Source organism: Protomyctophum parallelum, assembly GCF_964188405.1.
Source record: "Protomyctophum parallelum genome assembly, chromosome: 1".
NCBI lineage: Eukaryota > Metazoa > Chordata > Actinopteri > Myctophiformes > Myctophidae > Protomyctophum > Protomyctophum parallelum.
In genome coordinates this window covers 62,387,976-62,399,442 of record NC_139697.1, presented here as the reverse complement: position 1 = coordinate 62,399,442, position 11,467 = coordinate 62,387,976, and the positions used below count along the sequence as shown (strand labels likewise).

At 42.5% G+C, this 11,467-nt stretch overlaps 1 protein-coding gene across 1 annotated transcript in view; it reads left to right on the top strand.

The window, feature by feature from the left end:
* Positions 1-313: 313 nt before the first annotated feature.
* LOC310853242 (roundabout homolog 2-like) overlaps positions 314-11,467 on the top strand; it is a gene marked incomplete at its 3' end in the record, with an annotated part of 119,190 nt that continues 108,036 nt past the window's right edge. Inside the window, exons 1-2 of the mRNA XM_083757502.1 lie at positions 314-383; positions 5,563-5,889. Of these exons, the coding sequence (XP_083613628.1) occupies positions 329-383; positions 5,563-5,889 (382 nt within the window). The 5' untranslated portion in view covers positions 314-328. The remainder of the gene's footprint in view (positions 384-5,562; positions 5,890-11,467) is intronic.

Below are 11,467 nucleotides of genomic sequence, written 5' to 3'. Positions count from 1 at the left end.
GTGGCATAGCAGTAGTAACTGGAATATTTGATGAAACTCGGCGGTAATTGTTACAATTAGCGACTGCAGACAGTGCAGAACAATCCCAACGTGTTCGACGATCGCACGTACTGCTCCACTGGCGCGCTCTTGGATACGCTCAATGGACGGACATGTGTAGCGAATGGTCTCGCTCGGCGCGTTGATGCAGTCCAGTTGTTTTCGTGTGCATTAACTTGTCTTGAAACCATACAAGTCGCTTATAGTCGCGCAATTCGAAGGGAGGTTGCTTTTTTGGGGGAAAAGAGGAGTTCATGTGCCGATAAGCTTTCGGGGCCAATATGCCAGTATGGGTCCCCTACGGTTCGTGTTTCTCTGTGGACTGCTGTATACCCAAACCAACGGTAAGTTTCCAAAATGCCCGTGATTAAAATTACTTATGGACAATATTGTTTCTCAAAATTCTCATTAAGGCAAATAACACTTAAACTCATTGATCTAAAAAGCTTATTTAAAGCAATTACTCGTGCCACCTCAGCTCAGTGCGGCTGCATGCAGCGACGTGCCGCGTGCGTCAAGTGCGCCAAAACGGTGGGTATAGGCTAGGCTATAACCAAATAATTCTGAATGTGTTTTTCATCAATTCTTGTGTTTTGTTTGGTGCAAAAGCGTGGCTAATTGTGCACCGGACTATATCCATGCATATAGCTGGTCAATTCGATTCGAAGTCACATTGAGATAGAGTAGACTGTTCTTTCTGGTTGTGCATTCATTCAATATGTTCCTCCTAACTGACTGAAGCCTAACAAACCTATATTGACTACTGTACCACTGTATAAGTTCCCCATCATTTCATCAGCTAGCGCCTATTGTTTTGCAGCACGTTTTCACTTGCCTAGCCTGTTGAACGATATTAATGGTTGACAACTTGACATAGTCACATTAACTTTTTTTTCTAACACAAGGACTGGGGGGGGGAACGTGAGAGAGAGAGAGAGAGAGAGAGAGAGAGAGAGAGAGTGTGTGTGTGTGTGTGTGTGTGTGTGTGTGTGTGTGTGCGTGTGCGTGTGCGTGCGTGTGTGTGTTGGGGAGGTGGGGGGGTGTCACTATATGTCTGGACGTCTGCTAGTCGGTTATAATTGTTGTCTCTGTAGCTATACTAGCTCATGAAGTTGCTGACAGAGGCAGATGGTAGACCTTATGTCCTATATCTAAAAGCTCTAATGATCCATGGACAATATGCTTATGTATCCAGTGAAACTTGACAGCGGTAGAAAGCACTGTCAGCAGGTTACACATATACAGTACAGTATCCACCCTTACAGTATATGTGTAAATGCACCTACTATACATTCTAGCTGCATTGTGAAGACATCCCCTGTTTTATTGTCTTGCTAAGGCAATGTTGTCCATGTCTAAACAAAGTGAAGAACATGTCCTCTGAGAGTCAGTAGATGGATACAGTTGGCTCTGGTCGATGGGCCTGCAAATGTAACTCCACACAGCATCTACAAGTATGAGGAGGAGAGTATTTAGCGTCTTGCTAGTGCTCTAAATCACACTCCTTTCCAAGCCAAGGTTTTCATTTGTATGCACGACTACACTATCATAGCTGAAGGAACAGTTACAATGCAAAATCAAACTGACACCTCAAAAATGACACCTGCAGCACTCACTTGCCCGGGTAATGCAGAATATGTCCTAGTCTGGACATAGCAATAGTCTTCTGGTGATTTTCTTTACCCCCCCCCCCCCCACATCATCTTAAGTCATCAACTGTGATTGCTGTGACTCCACCCTTTCTTTGTCCCTGGACTTTTCTCCACTGATATAAAGCAAATACGGTGGGCTCAGTGCTATTGAGATGAAAAAGATCGATTACTAGTGTCGGTCAAATCCTTACTTTATTGCCCCTGTACCTGCAAGAACATGGTAGACTTTTCTGTGTTGACATTAGCTTAGACGAGCATGCAGCTTGCATGTCAAAAGGAACGGGTGCTAACAAATAAATAAGAGGGTCCACCGGCCCACAAATAATAGTGTTGTCTTCCTCAAGGTAAGCTTGAGGTACACGCAGCATAATTATTTGAGTCCCAGAATATTTTCATGCTTTATGTTTGAATTCAAATTTACTCAGGAGGATAATGTTCTTCATGATTTTTCCCTCCCTTTTTCTTCTTCTTTTTCTTTCTTTAACAATATGTCATTTGGTAATGGGATCTATTTAAATAAATTTGAAGCATACAGTAGGTTCTCACTATAGTATGTTATGTGCCCATAGGCAGGCAGTACCAGCTCCACTCATTATAATGATGGACACCTGCTTAATGGAGGCATTCCAGAAGTTGTGTAAATTCAAAATATTGGACACCCGCCTGACTGGAAGGATTTAAGTTATTGTTTGAGGAGGACTGTCAGTCTAGAAACCAATCTCATGCATATTAATAGGAAATGTGACAGTTATATATGGATAGACTTAATAGCTTTAAATCTAAGCACAGTAATGTTAATGTTCCATTATGCACACTGTATATAGTATATATTTCTTTAGTCATTCTTAATTGGCCAACAAAGAGCCAATTATTAATGATGGAATGATGAACTTGGCCTGAAAGCTGCCAGTTAAATTGCTCAAGTATGGAACTGGGATGATATAAGCCTAAATTGATGTGACAGTCAGAGCGTAGGAGGTACTGTTTTCATGTAGTTTCATTTTCACTGTACTTGACTGCTGCTCAATTTCTGTCAAGTCTACTGTACCAATGACATTTTTACTCCCAGGCACATACCTCTCAGGGTGGGTATGGTGTATTGCTGTACGTTGGAGAGAAGTTATCGCTAATTGCAATGAATATTGTCAATCTAGAGAGAAGTTTTATTTTATTGTCAACTCACTTAGCTAAAAATGAGTTTACAGTTTAAAAATAACATTTTGTTGTTGTGAGTTTGTTTTCAAGTTCTGGACGGACATCAATGTCTGTTTTTTATGGATGGCAATCTTCTTGGCAAACCTATGAGCTTTTCAGACATTTATCTTAGTTGCTTTTATCGTTTTTTAGCTGATAAGTCTCCTCCGATATTGTTCAGATTAGTTATTTCCTTAAAGGTCATGTGGCACACCTCTTTTTGAAACAATACAGTACAAATAGTTATTGGTCGATTATGTCTGTTAATATCCCATTCAAACTTGAGTATATTATTATATTAGATGATGGTTTCTTATAGCCACAGAATATAGTCCGCCTAGTAAATTGTTTTTGGTAGGGTATATACACAGGTAGTCCTCCATTAAGCCCATTAAACAGTGGGGAATGAGTGACTATAAGCAGTTAGAGAACAAATGAGACAGACTGGCATTTGGCATAGTGGCTGCATAGAGGTACTTTATCAATTACGATGGGTGAGTGATTTCCAAACTGCATTTATTTTGTGCAGTTAAGAAGAAAACAATCACACCTGTGTGAAGTGAGGGGCGCTGTAATCATCGTACATCATCATCAAGAACGGTGGTCCGCTAAGGGTTCCCACCGACATACATATGCTGATTAGCTCAGACACATATGACGTAATTTCTCCGTTCATTGTCAATGGCATTTTTAATATTTGTTCGGACAACACAAACATTAAAGCTGTATATAGGAGGGGCTTGCGTCCACCCCCCCCCCCCCCCCCCAAAAAAAAAAAACAACAAAAAAACAACAAACATGGGGTGCACGGCCAAAAATGTTTAGGAACGGTTGCTATAGTGTAATCAAGCCCATTTAAATCAGTAACGTTTCACTGTGGTTTGGGGTGATGATAGGCCCAGGGAGTTATCTATGTATTTATTCCTAATTTCCTATGATAAAGGTCTGAATAAGAAAGTCCTGTTCAAGTGCAAAACGTCAGTTTTCTTTCATATCTGCAGGTGAGCAGTTCCAAGATGTAGTTATTGCAAACGTCTCAGATTCAGAAACTCATTCTCCAGTGTCTAGCATTCAGAGTTCTACGCATGTGCACAAATACTAATTGGACTGCTTGGATTGTCGGGGGCATAAAACTGTATAAATATCACATTTTCAATATAATAGTGTCCCGCTCTGTGGGTCTAGAAATGGAAGCGCTGGGCTGTTATGCAGCATACCTGATTTCAGGATTTCTGGATGAAAACCTTGCCAACTTTCAGGCCATTATGTTTCCAAACAGTTTGTTTCATAATCAAGTCTCTGTACCAGCCAATGGTGTCTTGTGTGAGAAAGGTTGGAGAATCAAGGAATATAGTGTTAATTTAACTCTGATACATTTGTACACTCTCAGTTACAAATGGATAAATGAACACTGAATATTTTACTGTTGAATGTTGTGAAAAATTGCCATTTCAGTTAATGAAATTGACCATAATCGTTTTTTCCTCAAGGCAAAAAAAGGTTGTTGATGACTGTTTGATCACAAGTTTAGTTTCATTTAATTAAATTAACTCTAGGCAGGAATGGAAATCGACTATGAGGAAGTGGACGCTCACGTCCTCATACAAATATGTCCATAGGGGTTGACATTTTGTTTTAATGACCTTATTTTGTCTTTATTAAATAAAGCTGTTAAGTGTAAAATGATGTGAATAAAGTTTATTTACATCATTTTTACACTTAACAGCATTGGCTTCATATTCGTGGTTGCATTCATCACCAGGGGGGGGGGGGGGGAAGCAAATACAGGGCAGTAACATACTCAAACACTTTTCATGTGGTATTGCAGAAATAATTAACGGGCCATAGTAATCAATATTACAGCCCATGATGTGTTTATGTAATTCCCTTGCACAGAAATACGTAAGAGTGTTGTTATATTCCATTTGTCAGCCTGGGAGTAATGCAATGAATGAATTATAAGAGATGCTGATGGATAAGGTTCTAGATTAGACTGAAGAGGTTGGAGGCAGTGGAGGGTGGAAGTGGGTAATGGCATCAAGCATGTGTTTCCCAATGTGAGCTGCTGTGGGTCTTACTGTCTTGAGGACACCGGTGCTCACGGCAAAATGCATGTATACATTTAGAGAGAGAGATCTCAGAGGAAGTGGAGACAAATACACATTAAAAATTTACTGAAAATGCAGTATAGCAATAACCCACTGAGACATTATATTTGATATCAACTCAACTCCTGATTCAATGTGCTAATGAAACGAATGAGAAAAAACGAATGAAATGTGATGACTCTCTGGGTCTAATATAAAAGCCTGTGTATCACATTTGTCATATACACAGAACAGTCATGTTGGGCTCTCATCTTAGTGATATGTGTGAGATAATCTACATTGTTTTTCATAACTGATGTCATAGGGGTTTTACTGTGTACATACATTACTGTACAGTGGACTGTAATACAGTATAATGTGTATGTACTGTACAGTAGGCTATATACAGCGACAATACTGTTGCAGTCAGAGATGAGATTAATTTCTAGATCTGCTGTTGATCAATAATTCCATGCAGCTTTAGAGTTGTTTTCGTAGTTGATATCTTTGTGGGATTATCACTTTGGAGGACATTATGGGTGTCTGGATCTGCAGGTCTCTCTGAAACCATATCCGTTCTTCCATCTCAGGGTCTCGTCTTCGCCAGGAGGACTCCCCTCCCCGCATCGTGGAACACCCCTCTGACCTCATCGTGTCCAAAGGGGAGCCGGCCACCCTCAACTGTAAGGCGGAGGGCCGTCCTCCCCCCACGGTGGAGTGGTACAAAGACGGGGAGCGCGTGGAGACGGACCGGGACAACCCGCGCTCTCACCGCATGCTGCTGCCCAGCGGCTCCCTCTTCTTCCTGCGCATCGTCCACGGACGACGCAGCAAACCCGACGACGGCAGCTACGTGTGTGTGGCCCGCAACTACCTGGGGGAGGCCGTAAGCCGGAATGCCTCCCTAGAAGTAGCATGTAAGTCAAAGTCTTGTTTCTCGTCAGTTTGTCAGCTAGTTTCTGTGTTTTCCTGATCCACTTTTGGGACAGTTTAGTTGCTGCCAATTCCGCCTGTGACTTGCAGTCCAGGTTGCTGCTGCTTACCCCGACTGTTAGATAACCACCCACCTCCTCTGATATACATGGAGTCACCAGTTGCTTCTTTTTCATCTGACAGCGAGGAGTTTCAGCATAACGTGCACAGCGTGCCCGGCTAAGCCGGAGGGACCACAGCTGGGAATCCAACCATGGCCGCTGCTGTGGAGGGCATGTGTCATTTTTTTGCAGATTCGATTTTTTTAGCTGAATTATGTTTTTAATGGATTTTGCTGTGTGTGTGTGTGTGTGTGTGTGTGTGTGTGTGTGTGTGTGTGTGCGCGCGCCTAAGGCCTGTGGTAACCCAATGCTGTCACTTTGTAGTGAACAGGATTATGATCTCGAGGTGGATATTACTCCAACTGGGGTTTTAAAAATCTTATTGGCGAATGATTGTAAAAAGGAATTAACCATTAAAACAGATTTTTTGTTTTTGATATCCATCAGCCTTTTGAATAATGGTCTCTGGAGAGAACAGTGTTGGGGCTAAATGAGGTGTAGTATTGTGTAGTCCCCTTGAGGTGCGTGTTTGTGAAAGGGGGAAGGTATCACTGTGTTTTATGATGTGTGTGTGTGTGTGGGGGGGGGGGGGGGGGGGGGGAGGTGTGCGGGGGTGCGGTGGGGGTGGGTCACACTTAGAGCACCGCCCATATATGTAAGAAGTGAGACCACCATCCATCATCATCAGAGAAACATGACATTACCTATTTCACGGAAACATGTTTGTTTGCGTGTGTGCGTGTGCGCATGCTCGTATCTATCTGGAGAGATTGAGAGAGAGGACTAGACTAGAGTGAGAGTGAAAGAAGGATCATTTATTTGTGTTATTTGTGTTCATGCATACAGTTTGGGTGTATACCATCCACGAGAAGACCTGTTTAGGTGACCTGTTGGAGTTATGGGCCAGCGGTGCTCCAGGGACTGTGAGAAAGAGTGCAGAATTTTAACCTAGCTGACTCTCTCCCATCTCTGTTTAGATTTGGAGAGCTACAGTCCGCTCCCAGCCAGCTTTCTCCCCCACACAGGGAGAGAGAGGCTCTGGGCTATTCACGTTTTCATTATGTGCTAAACTGAGCTGAATTCTTGCCATGAATAAGATGCACGCACACGTCACACACACACACACACACACACACACACACACACACACATGCACACACACACACACACACACACACACACACACACACACACACACACACACACACACACACACACACACACACACACACACACACACACACACACACACACACACACACACACACACACACATTGGAAGTAGTCACACACACACACACACACACACACACACACACACACACACACACACACACACACACTACTTCCAGACCAGAACATTGATTTGATTGATTGAATAGAATTTTTTTCATTTTTTTTTTTTAAGCTATTTTTGGGGCTTTGTCTTTTTGACCACCACTCCTTACGGAGCTATGTGTGTGGGTGGCTTGCTGGGTGGCACGAAAACAGCATGGTTGTTTTTCTCCACCTGTGCGCAACCTAACACACACACAAACACATACGTATTAACTGTATATATGATGATTTCGGGTGTGCCAGTACAGTGACAGTAGAGGGACCACACGGTAACTATTTCATTTCTCAACTGTTTCGGACGCGGGGCGGCACGCTGGAACCGGCCCGGCCCCCTGGGCACGTTCCTGTGGGTCTGGGCCTGGGGACCCCCACACGTTGCACCACTCACTTCACACATGTGTGATTTGTTGATAGAATAAGAGGGGAGAGAGACCGGGAGTGACATACATTCGTCATGAACAGGACTGGAACCAGTCGGGCTGCATTAGGACCCTACTGTAGGTGCCCGGACCGCTAGCGTTAGGGCATGAATAGAGTATTAAAGTCATGTACAGTAGAATAGATCAGTGTTTTTCCTATACAGGAAAATCCTCAGTGTTAATTCATCCAATTGTAACTCAAACCAAATGGACCTGAACGGGTGAATGCTTTTTTAAATGAGAGCCTTGAGGGAAAAGGTGACCTAATGACTTGTGTGTGGCGAGCGTTGAGTAAGGGACGTTTCCCCCTGTGATTCTTTGCTCAACCTGTCTGTGAACTCATGCCATAGAGAGTTATAGCTGTATATGTGCCTGGTGTGACCAGCACTGAACCCTCACGCACTACTGGATGTGTGTTTGGCTTGAGCTGGGCCTGATAGACACAGAAAATGAAAGGGAAAACATGCCTCCTACCTTCTCTGTACAAGACCTATGGATTGATGGATTGATGGATATTTTTGTGTGGGGCCATCTGCATTCTCTTTGTTGAATAACATTTCATTAGCACCAACTCTCTGTTTCTTTGCACCCACTGTTTCATGTTTCTGTTTTCTTTTTTTTAATTATATATATATCATTTTTATCCCACGATTTTGTAACCCATTTTTCACCCCTGTGTCAATTATCTAATGTGATCCTGGGCTCTACACACCCTCCGCCAACCTGGGGAGAGCAACGGACTTGAACTCATACTTCCTTCATACATGAGTGTCCAAGTTGCTCCTTTACACCTGACAGAGGGGAGTTTCACTGGTTGGACGTAGCGCGTGGAAGGAACACGTTATTCTAACCAGTTCCTTTCCCCTCCATCAGGCGCCCCATGCTGGCCAGGGGAAGGCAGTTTAGAGACTAGGATTACTGCATGTTTTTGTGAGGGTACCTACCCTAGGGGACACGAGGAGGACATGCTGTTTCTGGTTTTTAACCAATGTCCTGGAAAAGGTTTAGGGATTTCAATTTACAATTACAATTTAGGCATTTAGCAGACACTCTTATACATCTCTCATCACTCTAATACAGGGCTACTCAACCTTTGATGGCTCAGGGGCCACTCAGCAAAATACCAAAAGTCCAAGGGCCACAAGTCCAAATAATGTCGGTCCTATATTAGATTTTTTTGTCCGTGATTTTCTAACACATTATGAGTTGTCTAAAAATTGAGGAAACACACAGAAAACGGATGACATTTCCATCTAGGAAAGGCCAAACCTCATTGAAAAATAATATTGTCATGACATGGAATGATTATTAATAAAATTAAGTTACAAAATGAGGCTTTTATTCACAAAATGTGATGAGAACATGAACAGACTACTGTTGCATATAAATCAAATATCAGAGATAACCAAGAGGCTAATACTACTGAAATTAATAAGCCATATCACAGTCTCATGGACTGGTACAAATAATACCATACCTATAAATTATTTTTGTTGTTTTGGAAACAACATATGTTTCCTACTTAATGGGTTCAGGCTCTCTGGATATAATGATAAGGCTCTCTGGACATACTTGATTCCAAATCAAGATTCAGGCTTCATTCACCAAATGTGAATTAGTAATTATGTAATAAGTACAATAAGTCATTGGCTGATTGGCTTCAGTCAGTGGCTGACAAACACAACAGAGAATCATGAATATCTTCCAATGACATTCATTCACACTTTTCTTTACTAATTACTGCCTACAAATTAAAACGAATAGTTTCATAAATCAGGTTTGATTTGGGCGACATCTGTTAAAGAGGAGGCAGGAGAGAGACGACATATACTGTACATGGGACGGTAAACAGTAAACGCCACAACTACGTAGAGAGAGAGAGAGAGAGAGAGAGAGAGAGAGAGAGAGAGAGAGAGAGAGAGAGCGCCAAGGGGGAGAGATAGAAGGAGAGGGAGAGAGTGAGAGATCTCTTACTTAATGTGACACTTGAGTCTGCATTTTCCCCACGCCTCCGACAGTCATGCATGCATGCATGCATGGGTCTCGTCAATGAAAGCGTTGCGCTGTTTTTACTTGATAATTCCCATTGCACTTTCACAGATCCGAAACAAGCCAGGAGGATGTTCTTTGCACAAGCACAAAAAACATGCTTTCTGTCCGCGCCCGTAACTTGTTTGCACTTCCTCATGACGGTCGGTGTTGTTTACCGAACGCGAGCCGATATACAACTGCACAACGCGTCGTGGATACATGCTGCAGCAGTGCTTGTGGACTTGTAAATCGACAACAACAACACAGCCACTTTTTGTCAGCAGGAAGAACAAACAGCTCAGTAGCGCATGATCGCATCGTGTGGTTACAAACGCTAGAAATTACCTTTCTTCACTGAAAGCAGAACAAACTATTTTGTATTGGTATGACCATGACGGGCCGGTGGGCCGCACGGACATGTTGGACGGGCCGCATGCGGCCCATGGGCCGCGGGTTGAGTAGCGCTGCTCTAATACATCAAATACATAAAAATAGTCATCAAGAAAGAATCATAGTGGATAGCTAAGAACCTATAGTGGAATATCTATATAATGCAACGTATGCGTAAATTGCATACATACACTATAGAGTACAATGTCTACATAAAATGCTATCTGACATGAGGAATGCTATCTAACATGAGGAGCAACACCCAACACAACACCAATGTTCTCACTTGGATCGGTATGAGTATTCCTCATGTTAATAGACGTGTTTCAACGTAATGCGTCACGTACAAAAGCACATGACGATTGTCTCTTGTCTGCTTGTCACTGCCTGTCATTTTGCCCACGCTGAACACTCGCCTCTCATTGAAATCTAATTAGTCACTTCCCATGTGAAAAGCCCATTATGGTTAACCACTTTCACTTTCATGTCCCTGATGTCATTATAGCCAAGAATGTAGATCTGTTCTCCGAATGTTTTCAGACAAATTCAAAATGTTCAAAAACAGTGAAAATAGCAGTACCACACATCGCATAGCCATTTGTTATGAGCTTGTACATCTTCTTTTTTCAGTAATCGTCGTATGGCAGGGGAAAAAAGGGCATAAGTGGCTATTGTGCATACAGAATGCACAAATCAGATGTGTTTGCATGCAGTTTGCTTGCAATGTGTTTGTGTGCATTAGTATGAGTTAGAAGAGTTTTGCTTTAGCTGGCTTTTCCAAAATGGAAATAGCTCATTGTTGTTTTGCTTGCCTTGTTAAATTTGCAGTTTCACTGCACTGTATTGGTGATGTGATGTCTGTGGGCTTCTTTGTCTCGGGCTTGGCTTAACCACTTTAAATCTGGCATTCCTATTGCACGCACGCACGCACGCACGCACAATTTATTTTTTTCCACATTTCTTTGAAAATAGAACTACAATCTCAACATGTCACAATGTGACAATTTTGAGCTTGAACTGTATATATAGCCATTTCTGAATATCCAAATTATAAAATAGGGCTTACGTGATTAACTGGGGAACTGAACTGGGGAACCTGCCCTGAGGCCTTCTTGCTTCTGTAATTCAGACTACCAGGGCTACAGACTGCATAATCACATGACTCCATCAGGACCCACACAGGTCCCTCCAGAATCTTTTCAGCACAATTCTTTGTCCTAGCAGCTATAGACTATAGCTATGACTAGCTATAGTAGTCCAATCTTCACAGTATATCACACAAT